The sequence below is a fragment of the Nyctibius grandis genome, chromosome 7 (assembly GCF_013368605.1).
Source record: "Nyctibius grandis isolate bNycGra1 chromosome 7, bNycGra1.pri, whole genome shotgun sequence".
NCBI lineage: Eukaryota > Metazoa > Chordata > Aves > Nyctibiiformes > Nyctibiidae > Nyctibius > Nyctibius grandis.
The window spans coordinates 14,691,838-14,718,134 of NC_090664.1; the positions used below are offsets into that span (position 1 = coordinate 14,691,838).

Consider the following 26,297-nt stretch of genomic DNA (forward strand, 5'->3'; position numbering starts at 1 on the left):
GAGGGGAAGGAGGGCTGGGCCAGCTGCGGGTGTCGGCGGGCGGTGCGTGCGTGCGTGCGTGCGTGCGTGTGAGGGGGGCGGGGGCTGCGCGGGCACTCGCGGGGAGGGAAGGCGCGGGCGGGGGAGGGGACGAAGGGGGAGATTTTACTATTAATCTATTTTCCGGGCCTTTGTGGCTGCGGGAGGGAGGGCCCGGGGGTGAGGGGGAGAAGAAGAGGAGGGAGGCAGCGCTACGGCGGCCGTTGTTGCCGCCGCCGTGAAGTAAAGGGACTGGCAGTCCCTTTAAACTAGCGGGAGCCGCAGGCCCGGCTGGGCCCGCCCGCCCGCTCGCTGCCTCCCGGCCTCGAGTTTGAGCGCGGGCGGCGGAAAGGCGCTTTTGTGCGGACGGCGCGGCCCCTTGGCTGCCGTTCTTCCTTCCTCGGCCCTTCGCCGCCGGGCGCTTTCCTTCCCTCGCGGGGCTGCGGGCGGCTTACGGGAGCCCTCGCCCACCCCGGCGGATTATTTTCCTTCGCCTCAGCTGCGCTCCCCAGCATGAACTAGAAGGCGGGCCGAAGAGGGTGGGGAGCTCTCGGTGTCGGGGTATCTGTGCGTGCGTGAGGGCGGGCAAGGGCCGGCGGCGGCTCCCGGGCCCGCGCGGCGCCTGAGGGCCGGAGCGAAGCGCGAAGGGCGGGCGCGCCGTGCAGCGCTGCGAGGCTCGGTGTCGGCGCCGGCCCTCTCGGTTGCCTCCTTGCGCCCTCGCTTCGGCGGAGGAGAAACGGGCAGAAAATGGCAAAGTCTGGAGGAGGCGGCGGCGGCAGCGGGGGACTGACGTGGGTGGTAAGTTGTGGGGTTGCTTTTTGTTGTTTGTAAGCTTTTTTTTTTTAATTGTTATTTCTTTTTGCGTCCCGTGTGTGTGTGTGTGTGAAAAGAGCGAGGGCTGGCTTCTAAAGGAGAAGAAACTGACAGCTGGCATGAAAGGGGAAGCGCTGTAGAGCCCCTCGGTGGAGGGGTCCGGGGCGCAGGGAGAGGGAGAAGACAGGGCTTGGGCTGGGGCTGGGCGTTAGCGGGAGGAGAGGTTGCATCCGTGGGGGGCTCGTCAGGGTGCTCGGGACTGTAGGGAAAAGGTTAGTCTGTGGAGCAAACAGGTAGGAAGGAGCCTCCTGCCTTGGGAGGAGTGGATAGGTCAGTAGGACTGTTTTGAAGTTAGTGACCTCCAAAATGAGATGTGGGCTGTCTGTCGTCCCGTAAAAGTCGCAGTTACTGCCTCTTGATGCTAGAGAGCAAAGTCTTTGCGGGCTACGTGTTGATCTCTACTTCTTTCCCAGCTGTCTGAAAAGACAATACCTGAAGTTCGTAAGTTTCAGAGGTGGGTAACGAAGAGGCTTTCAGAGGCATTCAGGGAACTGGGGCTGTGTGCTTGCTATTGTATCTTGGAATTAAACTTAATTATCTTCCAAAAGTTGTAACTCTGTAACAGGGCCAAGAAGGGTTTTTGCGATTTTTTTACTGCTTTTCATGGATTGGTCAGAAGTAATAATATATGAGAGGGTGCAGGTGATAGCTGACTCTAGAACTGGTCAATCATTTTGAGCCATTTTAAAGTCCTTTGAGAGTTTTAGCCCTGACTCAAAACGCAGAGGGATGCTCTCCTCATCTGTAGTAATAGTGGATGCTCTCCAGCTTTGGTAAGACCAGGGGAAGGAGGAGCAAAGATGACCTGAAGGTGTCTGGTTCAGCCAATCAATAACTTCCCTGCCTTTCTCTTGCTCAGCGTAGGGTTCAAAAGAGGGTAACTTCTTTAATGTTTAAGCAGAAGACAGTATATCTTTGTGGATAGATGGTGAGGTAGCTGCATCTTTAATCAGATGCATATGCTTTACAGAGTTAGGAACTTTTAAGAAGTCTTGTTAAAGAGAATAATAGCAAACTTGTTCTTTTTTTGTATCTTTCTGCATCTTTGAGCTGTTGGAAAATTATGTGAATAGCATTATTGGGGTGAACAAATCCTCTGTATTCTGATGGTGGACTATTTATGTGGCTCTAATTACTGCATTTTATGTTGGTAATTCTCTTATTCATTTTAAGAAGCTGGCAGCATGAAAAGGTATATAAAAATGAGCAAGTTTCTGGGTGTGCCACTTGAAATTAGACAGTTTAGATACGGGAACAGCCTAAGTAGAGAAGCTAAAGTTATTCTCCTTTCCTTCCTGCAACAGTATGTGATCTTTATCAAGTATGGTCTTTGGATAGCTCTTCAGAATTAACATTTTTACAGGCTAGGTTGGACCAAGTAATTGGAAGTTTTACAGCTCATGTAGAAAACTGCAGAATGAAGTGTGAAAATCACTGAGTAGTCATTTTAAATATAACACGTTCTTAAATGTAATGGGGGTGAAAGTATGGCGAGTCAACAGTTTCCTACAACTGGAAGTAATCAAACTTTTCCTTCTCTAAAAGCAGTAAAAATTAAAGTGTTTTTGTCATCTCAGAGTAGTTCTAGGGAAATAATCAGATTTTAGTTAAAACTCTGTTGGCTTTTTTTCAGAAAACAGTAGGATGTTTTTTCTTTCTCTCACATGTATTTTAAATTCCGAAGATAGGACTTCTGAGCCAGTTCCTTAAGCCAGACCTGTTCGATGTCAGCTGTAGAACACTGGCATACAAAAGAGCAATATTGTTGTGGCACCAAAATGGATGGGGCAGTGGCTAGCAATTGGTTTAGTGTGCCAGGCCAAAGAAAATGTTGGTTCAGGCAATGGTTCATGAGAAGGTATCATATGCTGGCCTTGAGGATTAGAGGTACAGAGCTAGGGACGGTACTAGTTTCAGCCATTTGGTTTTAATCTGCCTGCCATATATCTGCTGGGTATGCAGCTATTTGGTTGTAAGTTGTTTTGAAACAACCTTAATTTTTTTTTTAGACTTTTTATTGGTGTGTTGAAACCACTAGGATGCTTACTTTCCGAGTAATGTATTTTGTATTGTTAGTGGTTTCTTTTTAAGACCATGAGTTAAACAATTGAAGGGTAACAGAAGTAAGTCAAGTTCTGAAGATGAGGAAACATATAAAACTTAGTGGGATGTTAATTTATGTTTCAAACTAGCAAATCCTATATGTGTAACCTGGTCCTCACATTTTAGTAAAGAGTTGTATGTATAACTTTAGCTTTGGTTGTGATGTAACCAGCATGCTCCTTCATCGATCGGTTCAACTACCTAGGAAAGAATTGCATGCGGTTATGAAAAAGGAAGCGTCCTTCATGCAGTAGAGAATTTACCTTAGAGTGAGTTTCATAATGAGAACACCACGCAAGCATCAGATGATACGTACTTTTACTTTAACAACAAGATGAATTAAATGTTCCTGGAAACAAACAGCAAGTCATCTGTGTTTTCAGCTACCTGTAACAGAACTTAAAGAAATGTAACTAGAAATGGTTAGCTGTTAAGTAGGCACAATTACCAGGGATGGGGACACAAGAGAGTATACTATTTTAAAATATTTATTGGGAAAATCATTTAGCATTGTATAACTGAAAATAAACCAAGATGACGTCTGATTTATCAAATGTACTAGTTATTTTTTGAGGAGCACTTTGTTGTCTGGTTGCTGCTATTTTTTAAATCCAATTGCAGCTCCCCACTGTAGTAGTTGGTAGAGGTGTTTTGACCAATAGATTGGTATTAATTACTTGTGGTGGATGACTTTCAAGGGTTGCCCACAAAGATGTTAAGTTGTATTAAGAGTTAGTTACAAAAGCATGTATTTGTATCTAGAGGAGTTTTCATTGGGGAAACATAATGGCATTTTCTAATGCTAGAAAAACTTACTTTGAACAAAAGTAGTAGTTCTTCAGCCTTTCTGTGTGTTCAGGGACTACAGAAAATGAACTGTCATATTAATACAGTAATAGTATATTTTTAAAAAATAAATATGCCTTGTATAGTGAAAGTGAAGTCATTGCAAGTAATGCTGTGAAGTTGTTGGTTCTGGTACAATGGTAATGCCCACGGAGCTCTTGAAGAGTGTTTGAAACAAGCAATACTTCATCAGTTACTTCTGTCGATGTTTTCAAGGCTTTCTCTTCGACCCCAAGAGCTACATGAGCCTGAGAAATGAAAGCTGAGACTCCTGATAATAATTTAAGACTTTGAAAACCATTTCCATTTTCCTGCCCTTTGTGAAAGGGACAGGTTTCAGTTCTAAGAAATGCTACCTTAAAGTGAATAATGTCTGATAGTTTCCAGTGATATGCCATAATTCACTCGTTACGGATTCTTCACTAGGTAGTTTCTAACTTTATGGGTAAGTTTTTTGCGTCTGAAGTCTGAACAGGGTCTCTCCTGCACTGAGGATCTGCCCACTGTTGCTGTGTACTGAGCTTCATCCATTACTCTGATTTGGGAGCAGGAGCTTTTGGGCAGGAGCAAGACAGGAGTTCCCTTCTTCTGTCAGTACAGTGCTTGGAGGAAGAGTGTCTGGATACGACAGGGCGCCCAAGAATTGTAGTATGTTACTGTCTATCATGAGTCTATTCCTGTAAGCTGGCAGGATTCTGCCTGCCTGAAGTACAAACAGTTAAGCAAATAGGACTAGTAATATGACCAAATCCTAATCAAATCTTCACTTTTTAAAAATAAACATACTGTCCTAGAGGTGAACCAAGTGTAAATAGTTCTTCTTTATTCTTTTTATTACTGCTTATTACCACTTTATTAGTTCCAAAAGCAGGAGTAGGTGGTTGAAGTTCCTACCCCTGAATCCTCTAAACTGCTTTAGTTGCCTTTCTAGACCCAGGTTAAAGCTTAGGATTGGCTTTCTGTTCTTTCCATTTCTTTATCTGGATCAGACCTTCTGTTTCTTTGCTGGCTGAAGCTAGGCCTAGAACACAGTTGTCATAAATGTAACAGTTATTGCATATACTGCTAGTTACTATCTTATCTTTCTTCTGCTAGAGGAAAAAAAAAAAAAAAAAGTCCTACATTGTTGCCAAGTCTTGTTTCGGTGCTCCTCTCTTGCTTTTTATAAGCATCTGTCTTTTCTTTTGCTATTATGTTGACCAGAGAACTGGGGAGTTTTTTGTGCCTTGTGTGCCCTCCCCTCCTTTTTTTTTTTTTTTTTTATTTTACTGTTATACAATGGAAGGTACGTCAGACCTGAAATAGGTGCCCCCATGTGTTACTATTTACTTTTATTAAACCTAATGCATTTTGTAGGCTTTGGAGCTATGTACTACATCAACAGTTGAGGGGAAGCAGCATTCCTTCTTGCTCTTGTTGAATTTGTGATTCTGGTGCTCTTAAGGAAGCAGTGTTGCAAAGAGATGTGATGACTCTCTTGAATATTCTAGCACTCGAGGGAAATGTTTGTGGCTCAATTTGGCTAGTCAGACACAATAGTCCTGAAGAGGGATTCATTAGATGTTATGGCTTGCCTGCCAAAAGAAAGTTGTTACCTCTTATCCTGTATCCTCCATGCCACCATCCAGTGAAATACTTTTGTCATCTTCTTACTGGTCCAGTCTTCTGCTTGTTAGAGACCTGGGGTCTAATGCAGGGTCAAAGAAGTGATAGAGATGATATCAGGTAGAGACTTGGTGATGGAACAAGATCAAGGCTACCCCTTTGACTGAAACTGAGCCAGTATTGCAGCTTAATAACATGCATCTTCACCTTGTGTATTCTGAGCTGGGAGGAAAACTTGTTCTAGTGTAGGTGAAAGAATGCTGAAGCATAGAAGTGGGGAACTAAATTGTAATGAACTCTAGGGAGGAATGTATGTCTTGGGGGCGGGGCGGGATTGATGTAAACAAATACATGGGAGATTACTTTAGGTGTTTGGTGGAGAAGGTGTACATTCAAGCACGTGTCCTCTGTTAATGTTCTATCTGTCTAGATTTGTGTGTGTATACATTTAATTTCTAAGCTATCTATGCTGTATTAAAGGTTACATAAGGAATTACTTTATTTGGACAGTTAACCTTTCCAAATGAAAGAGTATCTAAGTAGTATAAGGTAGGCAGTTTAGGTTTGAAAAAAAATATGGTTTAAATATAGTATTTTGTTTTCATAGACTCTCTTTTCCAGAAGTAGATTTTTACCTTGCACGCAAACTGTCTTGTGTGTCTATATGCAAAAGCAGTTTTCCAATGCATATTTACATTTCAATTAATTAAAAGCAGCACATGCGATTCATAGCTGATGGATATGAGTGATTCCATGCCCAGGAGTGGGGTTTATATATATATTATAGATTATATAGAGAGAACCTGAATGAAAACTGGTACAGAAAACTTAATTTTCCTCATTTAAAATAGGACATTTCTTGCAAGTCACCCACAAAGAAAACATTATTCTCCACTATATAGGTGGTTTGAAAATTTTCAGAAGCAGATTGAGCAAAAATATGTAGCTCCAAATGTGGATAACTGTGCTAAGAAACCTGTTTTGAAAATTGTATGCTTGGAGACCTAGAGGTGTCCTCTCAGGTACATGTAGTGAAACCCAAGTATTTTGGAAGAATGTATTTTAATGCTAATATCCCACATTTAAATTAACTATTAAGTCAAGGCATGTAAAATGTTTTTACAGAACTTTGAAAATAAATACTAAAATTTAAAATATAATTTAAGTTCTAGTGACCAATGAAGGTGTCAAGATTAAACATACAAAACGTTTGTTGTTCTTATAAACATAGGAGAAAAGTGTTCCTCAGAAGCAAAGTGATAGACCAGCTCATAGTAATAATAATTTTTGTTCAAAAAATGTTTCCTTGCCATTTTCTTCAGGTAGTTCAGCAGCAGGTACTCAAAAGGTTGGTGTGAAAAGCAGGGAAAGATTCCTCCCCTCCCCAATAAGTGAGGATCAGATCTGCCAGTTTTAAAACTTCAGTATGATTGCAAATGCTTTTACTCTTATGAACTGAGTCCTTTTAAGTTATGTTTTGAAGTGCGTGTTGTTAAACTTTTTTTGTTATATCAGCTCATCTAGTTTCATTTAATACAGCTATTTTAAAATGCTGTCTGCATCTAAATGCAGTTCCAGTTTACATATAAATACAATTTGCCACTGAAAGTAAATTAAAGTACTAGTTTTAATTTTTAATTTTGTTAGAATGATAAATCTGTGTATTTGTTACACTATACGTATCTAAGCAATTCTGTTTGTTTTTGGTTTGTTTTTTTTTTTCCCCACAAGTACGAAAAAAGGACATTAGGAAAGTTAGTGTAAAAGCTGCTTGAGTTAGAACATGTTTAAAAGGTTCAGATCTAAATATCAGGTCTATATTTTCGTTTGTTGGACATAATTTAAAAAGCTACCTTGGAGGAAAAAGAAAGAGGTGTAAAATAAGATTAAATTGCTTAATCTATTATGTGTGTTTTTCCAGATTTGTGAGGTAGTATTCCAATTGAGGTATTAAGCAGTCCTTTCATGGAAGCTGTGTGTCTGGAAGAGATACTGACTGGTTTTACTCTTGTTTTAGTGAATGAGTGGGCCTGGTTAGACTGAGGCTTCCTGTTCCTTCTTTAAGGCATTGAACAGTTGCAAGAAGAACAGGTGTATGAAAACTGGACAAACGTTTGCGTTACTGAGATGCCAAAACTCACACACCAGCTTTCTCAATCTGTGAAGGAATCTTCAAGGAGAGAGCAAGGAACAATATTGTCTCATCATGACAAAATTGCAGGAGCTATAAGATAGCATTGAAAAGGTTTTTTTCTTATAAATCCAAAGAAGCTGAGATAAAGTGGTGGGGGGGAGTTCTTGCAACCAGATAACTTGATATGTAATGTTTCTATAAGAGCAGTTGGAATTCTGGGGTCATCCCTGAAGCAGAGCATCTTTACCTGTGAGAAATTGGTGATGTGAGCTTCACTGGAGATATTGGAAAGCAGCTGTCCAATCTCTAGTAGCACTGGGGTATTTTTACTTTTTAGGGAAGATAGTGTAGTAGTATACGAACACTTCAGTCTTGTGCTTTTTTTCCATTGGTAGTTGTGTACCATGATATAAAGATACAAGAATGCCAAAGTGTCTGGGGAAAAATAACACCATCTTACATCAGCTGATATAAGGAATGTTCTAGAGCATGCAGTCATTCAGGCTATTGCTTCTGTGCATCAACACAGAGCTCTGTGTTGGCTGAGGCGGTGTTTTTCGTCATACACTGTTTAGTGATGCTAACTTAGTCTTTTCCACCACTGTCGTATTACAGTATTGTCATGAAAACTTTGAAATATTATGTCACAACCTTGGAGTAAAATGGAGGCAAGTTGCTAGGAGGAAAGCAGTTGCAAAAAGTGAGGCAGTTATTCTATTTTGTTATTAAGCATACCTGGGAGAGGATTTTTCTTAAATGCACAAATAAAAGCCTGTATAAGAATGTGAGAAATCAGCTGGGGGAGGGGGGGAGGAGTTCCTTGCCTGGATTTGCTGGTGGAGAGGGAGGGAGGCGGTCCAAGTACTTGAAAGAAAGCAAACCTGAAGTTGTATTATGTTAACCTGCCCTTCCTGATACTAGTTAAATCTTTCAGAATCACAGAATCGTTTTGGCTGGAAGGGACCTTTAAGATCATCGAGTCCAACCATTAACCTAACACTACCAAGTCAACCACTAACCATATCCCTAAGCACCACATCTACTCGTCTTTTAAATACCTCCAGGGATGGTCACTCCACCACTTCCCTGGGCAGCCTCTTCCAATGCTTGATAACCCTTTCTGTGGAGAAATTTTTCCTAATATCCAATCTAAACCTTCCATGGCACAACTTGAGGCCATTTCCTCTCATCCTATCGCTTGTTACCTGGGAGAAGTGACTAACACCCACCTCGCTACAACCTCCTTTCAGGTAGTTGTAGACAGCAGTAAGGTGTCCCCTCAGCCTCCTTTTCTCCAGGCTAAACAACCCCAGTTCCCTCAGCTGCTCCTCATAAGACTTGTTCTCCAGACCCTTCACCAGTTTCGTTGCCCTTCTTGGAGTCTCTACAGCACCTCGATGTCTTCCTTGTAGTAAGGGGCCTAAAACTGAACACAGTATTCGAGGTGCGGCCTCACCAGTGCCAAGTACAGGGGGACGGATCACTTCCCTAGTGCTGCTGGCCACGCTATTCCTGATACAAGCCAGAATGCTGTTGGCCGCCTTGGCCACCTGGGCACACTGCTGGCTCGTATTCAGCCAGCCATCGATCAACACCTCCAGGTCCTTTTCCGCCAGGCAGCTTTCCAGCCACTCTTCCCCAAGCCTGCAGTGGTGCATGGGATTGTTTTGATACAAGTGCAGGACCTGACACTTAGCCTTGTTGAACCTCATACAGTTGGCCTTGGCCCATCGATCCAGCCTGTCAAGGTCCCTCTGTAGAGCCTTCCTACCCTCAAGCAGATCAACACTCCCACCCAACTTGGTGTCATCTGCAAACTTACTGACGGTGCATTCGATCCAACTTTCTTCTTTGCCAATTGAGTGATAAACACACGCGTCAGGTAACCGAAAGATGATGAAAATGCTGAATGACTTAAAAATCTCAAAATATGCTTGAAATTATTTTATGAGTCTTTTATGTGGTACTTTTTATGGAGGGGTGAATTCTTCTGCCTGCCAAGATGCAACTCTTAAATTGCAAATTAAAGGCTAGAGTTTTGATGATCTTAAAGATTGCCAGCATTTTTGATGAGCAATCCTGAAAGGCTTTTCTTAACTTCTGTAGGAATGTTGCTGTAGGAGGATGAATGGCTGAGGAAGGGGGAGTTTTGGAACAGTGCTCAAGATTTTCTGACTTGTTGCTGCCTCTGTTTTCCTTGTTCTGAATTGCTGTAAATGTCTGGAACACCAAATGTGCGTTCCTTTCTCATGAAGTTTACTACGGGATTGAGACTAGAATAAGTAGTATATTTATGAGACTTGTAAAACATTTCAAGATTTGTAAAATCTCCAGAGGAACAGTAGATGTTGCATAGTAAGAGCTGAGCAATTGAACTCAAGCTACTTTTTTAAAGAGCATGTTTACTGTAACATGACAGAAAAGAATAGACTTTGAAAATATAGAATGCCAGAAAATATGGCTGTGTTAGCATAGGCATTTCTAATAATAAAAAGCAGATGCATATGTTATTGTGGAGCAAACCTCTGGTATTTGAGAGGAAGCAATGTGATCATTATTCATAAACTTTTAGAGTTTGTTCTATGTTTGGGACAGTTTTTAGAAAGAGAAAAACTCATTAATTTCCATTTGTGTTGTACCTTGTGTTAAATAAATATGTTGCTATTGCTTTTCTGTTGAAGATTCTAGGGAGCAGACTTTTAATGGTTACTACTAATCATAGTGCATTCCTTTTTAGATTACCATATGTTAGAAGTGCAAAAACATCAAGGATCACAGTCAAGGTGTTTAGTATTTCAATGCAAGGTAGACATGCAGGTAACATAAAGGTATACCAATCCTAATATACTGATAGCTGTTACATTCATGAGAATTCAAAAATTTGGTTCTGTTGTACAGTGGAGAATTGCTTCCTGTTGAAGACTGCAGTGGAATAAGTAACCTCTAAGTGATGTTTGAGCTCTCCTCTATCACTAATGTAACATGACTAGTAATCCTTAAGCTGAATAGAAAAGACTGGGCTTTAGGTGTTGTGCCGAATGAAACCTTCACGTGTGGGTTCAGTCACTTCTTCCAGTGTATTGCAACTTGACTCCTGTTGCGTGTTACTGTGCCAGTTAACATGAGCTGAAAAACCAGCCTGTTTGATTTGCTCTCTCTGTATTCTCCTGCAGCATGAATGTCTTGGATGTTGTCTTGCTCATGCCTGGAGCTTTATCTACAGTTAGTTTATTAATCTGAAGATAGTTCAGCAAAGTAAGTATACCTTGCAGTACAATATGGGTTCAGGTGGCTGTAGAACCCATAGGATCTAGAAGGAAAGATCACAGTGGTGTTCTAGGAATGTGATATTTGACATACAGCCTGAATGGGTTTCAAAGATTTTGTTTGTCAGAAGGATCTATCTGGTTTTGTTGTTCACGTTCAAAGTAATCTTTGCAATTGGGAAATGTAAATGTGCTGAGAGTCTAGAATACTTTCACAGCACTCAAACTGGTGATGCAGTAAAGCATTAAAAAGGGCAAGGATATGGGAAACACTGAGTGACAGAGGTGCTGCCAGATGCTGGTAACCTAAAGTTCTGATGTCAGTACCTCTAACTTTTTCATTTCTTGGCTAGTAGAGGGCTTATGTATGAGTTGGCTGATGAAACAGTGGACCAAACAGATGTGGTCATTCAGTGCCCAGATAGCTTCATTCAGTGGTTCCAAGGATCACAGTTCTAAGAATCTGTAGGAAAACTATCTTAAGTTGTCTTAAATTTTAGCATGAATAAATTTCTTTTCCATAAGAGTCAGGTTTTTTCCTTCCTTGTCTCTGAATTTTGGCTGGAAAAAGAGATTTTTAAAAGATTAATTTGTTACCAAAGCATCCACAGATGTACTTTTTGGTATCGGGTAAACAGTATCAAAATTTAGTATTGGAATAGAACTTGTCAGTGGATAGACAACTAAATAATTTCAGACACTTAAATTTGACAGTAAAATTCAGTTAAACTGTCATCATGCATGGGCAGATGTTAGACACTTGCTTTTAAAGAAAATAGTAAAGATCAGGATCTGAATGTACTGCTGATTGTATACAAACCTGGGCCAAATAAAGCAGAACTGTTGCTGTAGTAACTTAATAAAAGTGTAAGTGAATTCATATTTAAAACATTATACATAATTTTCTGGTCAGAAGTAATTATTGTAAGCATACATATTTGCACAGAAGTGGTGGTATTCACTTTTGAAAAGTCTTGCAGAGAAAGCAAATCCCTAAATTTTCATTTGAATCTAGTGTGCTACTATATCGTGCATTAATAATCCTAAAATAAGAATGATCATGCTTTTATTTTGTCTAGCTATTCAATAGGAAGATGAAGCTATGTAATTCTAAGAATGTTGTTTCATGGTGCAACTAAGCAATCTAATGATATCTGCTGAAAAGTATGGGTTTTAACCTTATCCTCCTAGCTGTATGTTTCTGCTCTTTTTGTTGCACCAGTACTTGTCTGATTCTCTAACAAGCTTGTTCAGGAAAATGAGCCAGCGGACAACTGATTGCTTCTAGTTGATGAAAAATGGGGGGAAGGCTCTGTTTGCTCCTTGAACTGGCTTATTGTGAGTCAGTTTGATTCCACTATATGGAACTGAGAAGCAGAGGAGGAGGGAAGAAAGAAGGATTTTTTCCATTTTAGCAGCAATTAACTGTTGTATTTTTCTGTAATGGGGAAATCTGACCATCCTCAAGCTATTCTATAACTGAATCATCATAATAAAACTCTATGTGATGTGAGTCCAGAGCAAATTGTACAAATCAGGAGACAAAAAATTTAGGAGTGTAAAATAAACACACACGTTAGTCTCCCTGGAGTGAGACTAGTTCTGGGTGACTTTACTGGGAACTCCTTCCTACAATCAGCTTCGGGGAGGATACGATAGAGAGATTTAGTTCATGCCACTAATGGTACACAGTGGTCTATGGAAATTTGCTGTGGTAACAGGGAACTGTTACTTTTGTGTTTTTTTATCTTGGCAGGAGAGCCAAACCATTTGTTAAACACAGCAGGAGAGTGGTTTATTTCGAAACTCCCTCCAGTTTTGTTTTCTTGGTGGGAGGTATTCTCTGCCAGAGTTTTCTTTGGGGAAAATTGCAAAATGTTTAGGTAACAATGTATTCATCGTCCATTTTTCTAAGGAAAGAAGAGGCCGCTATGATTCAATATATAACACCACACTACAGTCAAGTGCATGTTATCCATAGAACTACCTAGTAATTACCATATTGCATCTATAAACTTTTTTGAGGTATAGCATATCTTCCTCAGAAGAGGTAGTTTGGTTTTGAACTGTAAGTGGTAGAAAATCTACCACATCCCTGGATTTCATACTTAATTAACCTCCCTAGGTTTTACAGCTTAATTACATTCAAAATTTACTGTCTTGTTGCACTAAATGTGCTTATCCTACACTTTATTTAAGGGAATGTGGGACACATGGCATGTGCTTTTCTAAGTTCTTATGTTGCAGGGCTGCATTTGCCTTCCAGGAGAACAATTGTTGCATGTAGTAGTTTTAGGAGTTTAAGGCAGAAAAGACAAAGCCAAAGTGAAGATAACTTCTTGTTCACATACTAATGTCTCTGTTCATTTATGCTTGTCTGCCAATCTAGAAAATGAGCCCTTTTTTGTCACCTAATATGGGGAAGAAAGAATGGGCAGACTGAAGAAAACCAGATTTTGTTTTTTTTTGTTTCATTGTTTTTTCTGATGTTGTTTGGAGATAGTTTACAGTGTGGAGGAGATGACGACAGTGGCCAACACAGGATTAAGTCTGTGTAAGTGCAGAGACACATTAACATTTCCCAGGATTTTCAACTTCTTGCAACGGTGTGAAATTCAGCTACTTAAATAAAAGTAGAGTTTCTACTTAAAGTAAGGAGTCAAACTAAAGATGTATGTTACAGTTATGGCAACATTGAAACCAATGATGAAACCTACATTCTTTGTTGTAGCTTTACATTTTATTGTCTATTTAGATAGGAATAGCTTTTTTTCTGGGGCTGCCAAACTGTCCAGATCAAAAGTGTATTAAGATTTAGTGTGTTGAAATACAGCTGTTTGCAGCATAAGTAACCAAACTCAGTGTGGTGACTCAACACGATTTTGAAATGCAAAGGAAGACGACATGACCCAGTTTTCATAAAAAAAGGCAATAAAAATCTCTGGCATAATATGGATGTCACATATGCAGAAATTTCAATGGATGAGACTGTAAGAAGAAAGAAAAAAAAGCAAAATGTGCAGAAAGAAAATGCCAAAACCAAATATGTGAGTCCTTAAGTTGAAGGTTGTTTCTGTTCAGCCTGCACCTGAGGCTAAACGATAACCAGCTGTTCTATCAGCCAATGACCCCTCCTGAGCCAAGAAAGGGAATTGGGAAAAGGAAAGGAGACTAGTGGGTTGATTAAACCTGGGTGAAACAGATTTAATAAAATAAGAAAACCAATATTAATACTAATGCTGATATAAAATATACAGTTATACTCAGCCCATGTAGTGGTCACGAGCTGCATACTCCCAGCAGTGAATGCCAGATGTCAAACACTGCGAGCACTACAGCTCCAGCGAAAGCGCGACGGTCACAACGAACTGGATAACAGGCCTCAGGAGCAGAATGGTGGGCGAGACCCTCCAGTTATGGCGACCATTGAGAAAAGAGGTGCCGTTCCCAGCAAGCTTTCCAATTTGTAGTGAGCGTGACGTTTATGGTATAGAATACTGCTGTTGGCCAGCCTGGGTCAGCTGCCCTGGGTTTTGCCTCTCCTAGCTTAAGCACCTGGCTAACTCGAAACTGCTAATGGCCTTGATCACTATGGAAACCCGCATACCATGGCTGGCCACGAACTAAAACCAAAGTGTCTTATCATCAACTTTGTTCCCACCATATCGGGTGCTGCAGTCTTCTCAAAAATGCATCTTTCCTGAACAGAAAATTGATTCTATGATTCTATCCCAGTGAAACCAGGACAAAGGTAAACAGTAAAAGTCTTGTTGCCAAACTGTCATCTATTAAAGGCTACTTGGGTTCTGACTCTTGAGATCTCAAAAGGAGAGAATGACTGTAGCTTTCACACAATACTAGATAAATTTGTATCAAAAACAACTCCACAAGAGAAACTCGGCAATCATTGCAATCCTACTGGAGAAAGCAGTTACAGTAATAAAACATGGTTATGATAGCATGCACAATAGTCTTGATGTAGTAAACTGAGCCGCAACTGCTATCTACTGAGAATCAGTATGTTTTTCCATACAGTTACCACTCTGCTGTGCCTCTTTGTTAAGAGTGTCTAAGATGGTCATTACATCTGAAGTCACCGTATGAAGTGTAACCGCATCTATAAACAATAGGTTATAGCATTCCAAACTACTTAAGGATGGTCATCTCGCTGACTTACATGTATGTGGATGTGTAGTCTGGAGGGTTAGAAAGTCTGAAAGACTATCAAGAATTTGTAAAGTCTTGAATGTCACAAGAATGTTGGGAAAGTTAAACACTGTGTCTAAAAAATATTAAAAATTGGCAACATTAAGATTGCAAAGCAGACCCTGAAAATTGGGTAACCTGTTAACAAACAAACAAAAAAATAGTCTTACTGTAAAGCAGAAGACTTAAGCCCTTTGTGACACTTGGTTAATTCTCTTTAGGGGTTTTCTCATGAAACAACAGCTGGTGCTGTTTTGAGAAGTGTTATTGGAGCTCTAACAATATGAAGATCTTAAGTTCAGGACAGAATACAAAAGGCATTCTTGAGGCAATTCCAAAATATACAGAAGAGATTGTCAGTTTAACAACACTGCAATTTAGTGCTTGCTCAGTTTGGAGGGAAAAAAAAAAAAAGGCTTTCGTGCTATATTTAAGTAGTATATTTTAAGTAGTAGAAACGAAGCAGATGAAAGCACTTTTTTTTGTTTTTAATTATTAAGGAAAACATAATAGGAAGACTGTGGAGGATGTTTGTGTCCATAAATCTGTGTCATGGATTTCATGGAGAAGATTTTATCTTTTTTGGGTGAGTTCTAAACATCACTTGAACTCTGTAAATGTCCATTCAAGATGAAGATACAGGGATTCAGAGTTGGTCTTCCATTTCAGAGCACAGCACAGCCCAAAAGGCTTCTGCACATCATCATTAATTTATGTAGTTGAATACTTTCTGGCTTTTGTTTTTATGCTTATGTTTCAATAGTGTGTAAGTTAAATGAGTTCTGAATGTTTATAACAAGTATTTTTTGCATACAGAAGATGTACTATACTTGGAGGATTGTACAAATACAATCTGTCCTGCTCTATGACAATGAAACTTAAATGTTTTGAGTAGAGCATACTGAAAAGGTGTTTGTGATGTAAAACCTGTAGAATTAAAGTTCTCTAAGACTGCTTTTTTCCTTTTTGTTTTTAACAATAATCACTGACCAGGAAGAAAAAATATTATGCTGAACTTTTGTGTGGTTTTTTTTTTTCCCCTCTTAAGTCATCCATAATCATGTTCTAATTAGTGTGTTATAAAAGATAATAGACAACGTAGCTGTCACAGGGGGTAGAGTAACAGAAGACCCTAACTACTGCTGACTCAAAGCAAGCTCACTGTTCCCCAAGAAGTGACACTTCTCCAGGACTAGCTCTGTTTAGGCAGCAAAGTTTGTCTAGGTGTGACCTCTCTTCTCTGTCAACGTGACAGCAATCTAGCATCTCAACAGAAACAGTTTCAACAGTCTATACATTTCTTAATGATAGGTTGGAAAGTATAAGCTCCTCAAAGTTGTCATAAGACTTTTACTGGAAAAAAATAAATGCATTTTCCTAGTGTTGTATTAAAGGCAAGAGCTTGCAGGAATCCCTCACCGATAATTCTATTCTGTAGTAATTTTTCACAATCTAGAGGTACTCATTCAGTCACAATAAAGTAGACTTTTCCTAATCTACTGACTTTTGCAAACATGTTGTGGGACAATTAGAGCTATTGGAGGTAGGCAAATTGTAGGCTAAATTTATCAGGCTAAGATTTGAGTTCTTATTCTGTATTAATGTGTTACTGAGTTGTGATGCATGGTTAGACCCTAGTCCTCAGATGCTGTACAAGTAGAAGCATCTTAGAGAGCTGTCTCAGAACAATCATAAACATACAATACTGATGTACATGACAACTGAAAAATTGGCATTTATAACTGCCCATCATGTACTTAGCTGACTGTAAAAACGTCTTGAAGCCAAAGAATTGGGAGCAAATAGAAGAGTTCCATTTGAACAAGATTCTGATGGTCTTCGCACCTGTAATTCTTTTTCTGTATGAATTGCATTTTCTCTCTTCCCTTCTTTCAACACCTGCTTCTACTGAAATATTATTTTCTTTGCCTGCTAATTACTGATCCCTTTAGAACAAGTGAACATAGTAGAACAGTACTAACAGAGCTATGGAACCAGTAAGCGAGATAAGAGTGACTCCTTTGAGGTATGATGTCAAAGATGATCATAAAGTAAAGATAGTAAGGTCAGAAAGAAATATAAAAAAGTGTAAATATTTATATACACATATAGTGAAGCTCATTGGAAGCCTGGACATCATTCACAGAACTACTTAAATGAAATAAAATTTACATTACAACTATTGGCAATGCTTCCTTAGTAACAATTCTCATTCATCCTCTTCCATGTATCAGCATAATGTATCTGCTTGCGAAGTCCTGTTTCTTTTCTGCTTGCTTGGTTGATCCATGGCTAATCTTTTAAAGGGTGGGAGGTGGTGGAGTTGTTGCAGTTAAAGACCAAATGACAGTGTGGAGACTAAATTAACTCAGATACCAAAATGTTTTAATCACACATACATGTGATTTTGCAACTTCCCTGTTTGATGTGAGATATGATGTGCTCTAGAAGAAAAGTCATGAGAGTTGGTGTTGTGGTTCTGACTCTGCTGCGTGTAATCCTGGTGCAGGACTGTGGGGTCCCCTGGATTCTTTCTCCCTCTTATTCAGGACTGGGTAGTAGAGAATATTTGATTCTCATTTGGCCTATTCAGGTTTACTCAGGGCCAAACAATTGGCTATTGTCATCACTGGTGCACACAGTCTGCTTGTCTCAAAGGTTCTTGAAATATGTGTTCCATAGCATTTCCATAAATAAACTAGACAAATGTCATCTCTAAATCTGGAACAGAAAGGTAATTTCCCTTGTTATGAACAGAATGAAATGCTTTATTCCTGTGCCTGCTAAGAGGAAAGGAAAAAAAAAAAGCATCAAAGCTCAAGTAGTAGAAGCAGGAGAGACAAATTGGAATAATACAGGGAGAATTGCCCTTGTTAATTGTATACTATAGGTTGGTGTGCAGCCTTTTTGAGTCTGCTGAAGTTGTTTAGGTGAGTTCAGTATCCTTTGAAGATATCCTTCAGTATCAGCTCCTTGTTCCTATGTGCTTTCTTATCCTTTGCTTTCAGTGCTATCCGAGGCTGCAGCAAAGGCTAAATTGAGAGAGAACTGAAGGTACTGAGAAATTTACGTGGTGACTGGTTAATCCAGGACTGGAGTTTAGCCTATATTTACTTTATACAGAGATTTACTGGGAACAGTTAAATGGGAGTAACATATTCACCTGAGTGGCAAGTGGGTTTTGTCCTCGTTATTTGTCTGTCGATGGTTTTTACTGGTCATGTAACACCTGCTTCAAAGTTGATAAATGCCCTGTAAGAGAAGGAGGCTATTTCAGGTATTTGGCAGGTGGTTACAGGATTTTTTTCTATTATGTCTACTAGCCAGGCAAATAAATCACGAGTTCAAGTTATGTTTATTGGTATTTTTAAGATAATTCCAATTTACAGGTAGGAATGTCCACTGTAAATGGTAATACATAGTCTCTTGGTAGATACGCTCTTACTGTCTCAGAATGGGGCTTTTCTACATTTGGTTGCTCTGATAGAGTTAAACTTTTCATTTTGTGTGGTTTTAGTTCAGTGGGAGGGAGGCATTTATCATGAAAAATTTTCTGAAAGATGCACCAAATCCCTGTATCCTCCCCCCAAAAGTGGATTACTTTTCTGTAACACATTTTTCATAATCTCTAGCCATGTTAGGCTTGAATTCTGTTTAAATTATGACATTAGCCTATGTGATTCTCTTTTTTTTACGGTCCTGGGCTTGTTTAATCAGAAAGCATTCTAAACTGGGATTGTATCAGGTTTAATTACTTCAGTTAAATAGAGAATGTACATTATAGCAAATGAGAAGCCATACGAGAGGCATTACAGTATTTCTTAAGTCCTACTGAATGAGTTGTCCGAACTAAAATGTGAAAGAGTAGTTTTGCTGTTATTATTCAGAACAGCATTCAGTGTTTTGGATTCAAATGCTTAAGCACAAAATGGATGTTATAAATAGTGAACCTGAGGAAGTGGGTGTCTTTTGTAATATGCTGTTGTTTCCTTATTTTGGTTTATCATGCTTAGTAAATCACTAAAGTTTGAATATGTGACAATTTGTTAAGAAACTGTCACATAATCTGTTGAATTTTTTGTGCTGAGAGGGTAGCTTGATCTTAATACATCTGAAAACTTAACATTTAAATTACATGACAAGTTTTGATTGTGATTTAAATCTCTGTTAGGTTTTGTTTATATCTTGAGAGTGATAGATTGAATGAATGAGGTTGATTGTGGTGTCTTTTTTTTTTAGACATTATTTGATAATCAGATCAATGCTTCAAAAAAGGAAGACTCGGAAAGCATTAATAAAAATGACACTTCAAAGAAGATGTCTGTTGAGAGAGTTTATCAGAAAAAGACTCAGCTTGAGCACATACTTCTCCGTCCAGATACCTACATTGGCTCAGTTGAACCGTTAACTCAGGTAAGTGTCACTAAGTTTAGAGTCTTAATAGTTTTTGTTGTTTTAATGTGGAAATGACCATTCCGGTTAATCAATAGGCAACCCTCTACTTTTCTGAGTATTCTGAATTATCATGCTAAAAACTGTGGTCATGTTTATGTATGCATGTGTAGGAAGGGGCGAAGAGAAGACTTTTTAAAGTAATTCTTGGTTCACCTGAAAAAACATGCTCAGAAAATGTTGAACTTCAGTCAAAACATAAACACACACCTATGAATGTAAACACAGTTATGTGTGTATATGTGTGTGTTTACAAACATGCCTATATGCACACAAATATGTATACATATTTGTAAGTAGCATTTGTTCCAGGTCCAAAAATGCTTTGATCTGTTTGTTCAGGTAGAGAACAGAGAATTTAAGCCTCCTGCTGTCACTTTTTTCAGTTGTTTTCGTAAAGTTGCAAATTGCTTTGAACTTCCCAGTCTGTACTGTCGGAGTTCCCCACCAAGCAGAAAATAATGCATTTTCATGATGGAAGTCTGTGGGTACAGTTGTAATTTTTGCCAAACTTCTGCTTCTACTTTTGTCTCATATGACAGTAGCAATCAGATTGGAAGAGTAAAGTTCCTGAAGTAAACAGATCTTAAAGAATCATAGACTGGTTTACCAAGACAGTAAATATTTTTATTTTGTTTTCTTTACATGTAGTTAATGTGGGTTTATGATGAAGATGTAGGAATGAATTGCAGAGAAGTTACCTTTGTTCCAGGTTTGTACAAGATCTTTGATGAAATCCTTGGTAAGTATTTTTAACAATAATACTGTTTTAGCATTGTGGAGTACACATTTTTCTGAGAGCTCTCAAAGCACGTTAATTTGTATCTAAGTTTAAATCACAGAGTCCCACTAAACTGCAATGCATGAAAATTTTAGTGCATTCCAACACTACAGAACAGTTTAAAGAGGGCAGAGTGTTTTCAGTTGAACTTGTAAGACAGTGTAAGTATTTGTTACTGAATGTCTAAACTAGATCATTCTTTATGATCTATATTGTTACAAGATTTTTAAATTGCAAAGTTGATCAGGGACACAGTTTTAAGTAGCACTGGAAAGAAGATTATTCTTCTGAAAGAAGACAACTGAAAGTTGTCTAAGTGTTAGCTTAGATCATCATGTCATGAATCATTAAAACTACCTCCTTCTATACAGAATGATAGTGGTGGTGATGCTGATTCTTACATGGATCATTTCTAGACTTCAGACAATTTTAAAATGAATAAGTATCATACTGCCTCTTAAAAGCATGGTGACTGGGGCACAAACAAATGATTTTTAGAAAATTCTGTTTCTAAATTCCCTGAGTCACTATGACTTACTAGTTTATGATATTCTCTTGGTAACAGGCACACATTGAAGGCTAACCAGCAGTAGAGATGTGCAACATCTGAACAGTGTGCTGTCTACTGAACTGATATTATGGGTTAACTGACATGAATTCTTGGGCTAATCGTTTTTTATGAAGTTATGCTGTAAAGATTGGTGGGATTACATCATAAACTAAATTATTGTCTGTTGAGGTCAATGGAAATTTTGTCATGACCTTCACTGGGTTCGGTGCTTATCCACACCTTGAAAACTATGCCTTACAGTATTGCTGTCTTGGAGGCAATAAAGACTATATCTTGGCCAGGTGGAAAAGAAGGATTTTTTATTTTTGTTTTTTTTTACTCATTACTTACTTTGAGAAATATGGGAATGAAAATCTTTCGTCACTTCTTTTTTGAGTGCTGCCTCATAGTTGAAATTTATGGGCTTTTCATGGGAGGGAGTCACTTCAATCTTGTCCCATTCAAATAGAAAATGATTATCGTATCATTATCGTAGTACTGTGTAGCTTATTGCTTCTTTATGTAGCACTGGTAAGTGCTCTACAGAGCATGGTTTGAGAGCTAGGGGTTAGTGCAACAACATTATGAAAATTGGACATTGTAGCTGTGCATACTTCTTAATGAAACTGCACTTAATGACTTTAGCAAAAACACCTTGAAATATCTGATCTTCTATTGAGATCCCTATAACCTATTAAGATATTTTAATTTTAATGGATTTATCTTCATGTCCTTTGGTGGTTTTGTGTTTTATTTTGATCTATTTCATGGGTGATTAGACAAATGCTGAAAATTATTGTAATGTGTTTTCATGGTTAATGGCCATAGTCACATCTCTGATTGCTGTTGTTTGTAGCTAATATACATTGGAGTGCAGTTTAATTAAATTCTGATCAAATGTTAACTTCCAGTTATCCTTCTTTTGATCCTAAACTGTGTAAACTGTTTAGGAACTAACTTAGAACTGTTAGTTATAAGTCTCACAGGCTCTTTAGAAATAGCTTTTTCTGCAATCAAAACACTCCTTAATGGATGTGACTTTTTAAGGACTGGGTTTCAGTGGCAAAAGGATGTGTAAACTGATTTGATGATGCATAAAATTTCCTAGGGTTTTAATATACATGGTATAATATATGTAATAAATATCCAAACAAGTGCAGCAACAGAAGAATGAAGTGTTCAGTATGTTAAGAAAAGTTATGAGAACAGGCTCACAAAATACACTTCTATATTTATTTCTAAGATAGTCTAACTGCTAGAAATAGTGTCAGTAATTATAATAAAGTTGAAAAATACCTTCTTGCAAATACTTGGTCATATTTATAGACTTCAGTAATAAGATACAGAAGATACAAAAAGGTACCAGATTAAGAAATACCTGGACCATTGTAACTTGTGGTGGAATATGTATATAATTAGTTTTACAGATCAAGTAGTTAATTATTGCTCCTAGAAACTGTTAATTTGTGCTACTTTGTTTCATAGTAAATGCTGCTGACAATAAGCAGAGGGACAAGAATATGACTTGTATTAAAATATCCATTGATCCGTAAGTAAAAGCATGTTTTCATTTATTTTCCCTGCCAGTGCTATTGTAGTTCAGATTTGTACAAATTATTTTACTAAATGAAATTGGATTTTTTTTAAAAACAAAATAATGTTTTTGGAATTATTTCCATTAGCTTCATATTTTAAGATGAAAAGGTGAATTAAAAGTTGTTAACAGTAAGTGCTACCATTCTGAATTTGTAATAATTTACTTTCCTAAAAATCACTCATTAATGTTTAATTGAATGAAACTTAAAACCAGAAGATTGTAAAATTCATGATTAGATGAAAGCTTAGCAGTACATAACTATAACCAGACAGGTTACTTATAAATACCAGCCTTGAAGTTTTGTAACATAATTTTGCACCTCTTGAACTTCCATGTTAACTCCTTTAGCATTAGGATAAGGTTATGTTTGAATTAGTCAGCTATATCACACTGAAACTGCAAATTACAAATATGTCATTACTGCTGTTTTTTGAAATTGAATACTTAAAGAGGTATTTCCTGATGAAAAGTACCATAGTTAAATAGATGTTGATTGGGTTCCTTTAGTGTTACCTTTTCAGTGACATTTAACTGAATAATAAATGTTTGAGAGACCTAATTTTGACACTTAATCTTTAGTCTATATATACTGAGAAATAATTTTTCTGCAAGTTTTCAGTGCATTATCAGTTTCTGTAGACCAAATTGTTTTTATCATGGAGTGGGAAGGAAATGGTAGTGTAAATCTGCCTGACCTGTCATGATTTTGAACTCTCTAATAGTCTGAAATTAAAATTCTATATGAGAGCTACAAGTATTAACGATGCCAGATGTTGATGGATTTTGGCATTGATGCATAAAATAAGTTACGATGTTTATCATAACTGGGAAATAACAGTTTTAAACAGGTGATAACTTGGCTGTGTCTGGGTGGACTTCAATGAAACCTAAAGTTACATCTCTAAGTATAATTCTGTCACTGAACTTCAGGATTCTGTTGCAGATCATTTTGATAGTGAAAGCTCTTCAAACAGATTCTTGGGGGTTATTTTTATGATATGAAATACTGTGGCCAATTATGCTGCTGCTTCTAAGATATCTAATAAGCAGAAAGTGTTTTTTTTGTAGTTAAAATTGATAGAGCTGTGAATAAACGTGGCAAGAATATGGTCTTTTATTGTTGATTATGTGGTTATTTAAACAGGTAAAATGTATGCAGGAGTCTCTTTTCAAGATTACATTAATTGGCTTAATGTCTTCACTATTTTATAGGGAATCAAACATTATCAGCATATGGAATAATGGGAAGGGTATACCAGTGGTGGAACACAAAGTAGAAAAAGTATATGTACCTGCTTTAATCTTTGGGCAGCTGCTAACATCCAGCAACTACGATGATGATGAGAAAAAAGTTACAGGCAAGGCTATTTAACATGTTTTGTTTTATGCAATTAAGCCATTGTTTGCTTTTCAGTATGCTTTCTCTTCTTACTTTTCCTCTTTCTATTCTGTTTCATAACAGATGATCACTTAGTCATCATTACTACAGCTATGTTAGGGTAAAAAGACTTTAAGAAAAAAAATCTCACTTTTTCTTTTTTAGTATCAATGTTTACAGAGAACTTTACATTTGCATCTCTAATGTCAGTACTTGTTATTCAGTAACAAACAATGTATTTTCATATTTTAATTATAATGAATGTAAGCATTTAAACATTTATGCTTTTGAAATGAAGGGAAAAAATAAATTTAATAATAAGATATGATTTATTATGCTAAATGTGAAGTAACCCTAATTTAGGTCATGAATGAAAGTTAGTTCTGTTCTATCCTACCCCATATATTTTGCCCATATTATGATGTGTGGTTGCAGAGTGATTTGGATTTGATCATGACCTAGTTTTCACCTGATCAGGGTGTTGAGGTCACTTGCCTTTCAGCAAGCAACTGGTGGATCAACCTAAGGGAAGCAATTTTTGAGGCAGAAGGAGTTGCACCAGATTGGAGGTAGTGTGAAACTCCATCTCTAGCATCCTTTGATAGCTGTTGACATGTGACCCAACTTTTGTCTCATATAGGAACATTTTACTTCATTGGCATACTCTGTGAATATCATAAATATGGTTCTGCTGTAAAAAGCTGCTGTATGTTGTTTTTTCAGGTGGACGCAATGGCTATGGTGCAAAACTTTGTAACATATTTAGTACAAAGTTTACAGTTGAAACTGCTTGCAAGGAATACAAACACAGCTTTAAGCAGGTACAGAAATGATCTTAACTTTTTTCCTTTACTTTGCTGTAATTAAAAATTTAAAATTTAACATGTTTTCTATATTTCATGAAATGAATCATTTAACATTCAAATGGATGTGTACAGTTTGCAAACTAGGTAGTTCGGTCAGTAAAATTGGTACTTCTGTGTATTAGAATTTTTTTCTTTTTTAAGTAATATTTTTCTTGGGCGTGTTAAGTGACTAAAAATGAAAAACAAATTTCTTCTGTTAAAACTAAAGTATATTCATGTGCATGTGAAAAGGAATATATTTAATTGAAACATTTTGTAATTGCTGTTGTATAATTTGTCAAAAAATCTTTCTACTTAGCTGTGCAATTTTCTAGATAATTTTTTATAGTGTTAAGAAAAATATTTTTGTAGTGTTTATGTTATTAATTTAATTAGCCTAGCTGGACTTTGGTGCAAACCCCCCTCCCTCCCCATTTGTGCCCATTGCTCATTGTTAGAACACAGACCAAGGATTGAATGTGATCTTATCTACTGTATCTAGCTTTGAGATGGCCGCTTTTCTAAAAGTTTGAAGAACTTTGTTAGAGTATCAGACACTGAAGTTCCTTGACTTTGGAGTCTTTCCCCGTTGGTGGCTTCCTTCTCTTTTTTTTTTTTCTGGACAAGTAATTAATTTCTGGTTTTGCTGTCATGTCACTACATAAACAATATATTTCAATGATTTTACCTGCCTCTTTAAAAAATTTAATATTTTCTGCTGAGTGACAAAAAGCAAATTAATGTTGCTTTGAGTGTACTTTTTGAAAATGACATGCTTTACGACTTAGATAAAGTGCTGTGTTTTCCAGTATTTTCAAAAATTGTGAAAATTTAATACAACTGAACTATGATATATGCTGTGAGCAGGTGTTCTGCTTGGTCTTGTAAATGTGCCCATGTTCTTAAACAGGGAACAATACCAAGACTCCTGAGTCAAGTCTGAGCAAGTTGGTTTGCTAAGAAGCATGCTTTGGTACACTGCACAGCCACTGAGATGCTATCTCAGAGACGACTGAGTCTCTGCGCAGGGACTAATAAGCTTCTTTATAGAAGTGTGTAGTAGATTGAAAGCATTAAAACTGATGGGCAAAAAGGATTGTTTAGCTGGCTCACTTGTATCTAATTTAGTCAGTTCTGTGGTGGGCTCTATTTGCATTAGAATTATGTCCATCAATGTAATGATACCTGCATATGTACAGAAACCGCAAATTTGCTATCACCGATGCTTATGCAAATCTTGGTAAAGCAATTAATTTTATGCGTAGTGTTTTATCAGAGGAAACTTCTAAAAGAAGCCTGTGAGCTTTTTTGTTGTGTAGCTGTTGCAATCCTAGCATAGCTGGGAAATGGAACAAAGGAGGAGGATAACATATATTGTAAACTAACATCTAAAATATTTTGTTTCCAAAGACTTGGATGAACAATATGATGAAGACCTCTGAACCCAAGATTAAGCATTTTGATGGTGATGACTACACATGCATTACATTCCAGCCAGATCTATCTAAATTTAAGATGGAAAAACTTGATAAGGATATTGTGGCCCTCATGACAAGAAGAGCATATGATTTGGCTGGGTCATGCAAAGGAGTCAAAGTCATGTTGAATGGGAAGAAATTACCTGTAAGAGCCTCATTTAAAAT

General features: G+C 37.9%; 1 protein-coding gene across 3 annotated transcripts in view; it reads left to right on the top strand.

Annotated features, from left to right (window-relative positions):
- Window positions 1-214: 214 nt before the first annotated feature.
- The window catches only part of TOP2B (DNA topoisomerase II beta), a 68,559-nt gene continuing 42,476 nt past the window's right edge, over window positions 215-26,297 (top strand). For 2 of the 3 annotated variants that reach the window (XM_068405537.1, XM_068405538.1), the window contains exons 1-7: window positions 215-816; window positions 19,291-19,464; window positions 20,155-20,245; window positions 22,320-22,383; window positions 23,644-23,789; window positions 24,533-24,630; window positions 26,065-26,277. In XM_068405537.1, the coding sequence (XP_068261638.1) occupies window positions 766-816; window positions 19,291-19,464; window positions 20,155-20,245; window positions 22,320-22,383; window positions 23,644-23,789; window positions 24,533-24,630; window positions 26,065-26,277 (837 nt within the window). In that variant the 5' untranslated portion in view covers window positions 215-765. The remainder of the gene's footprint in view (window positions 817-19,290; window positions 19,465-20,154; window positions 20,246-22,319; window positions 22,384-23,643; window positions 23,790-24,532; window positions 24,631-26,064; window positions 26,278-26,297) is intronic. The other variant, XM_068405541.1, reaches the window with a different exon arrangement.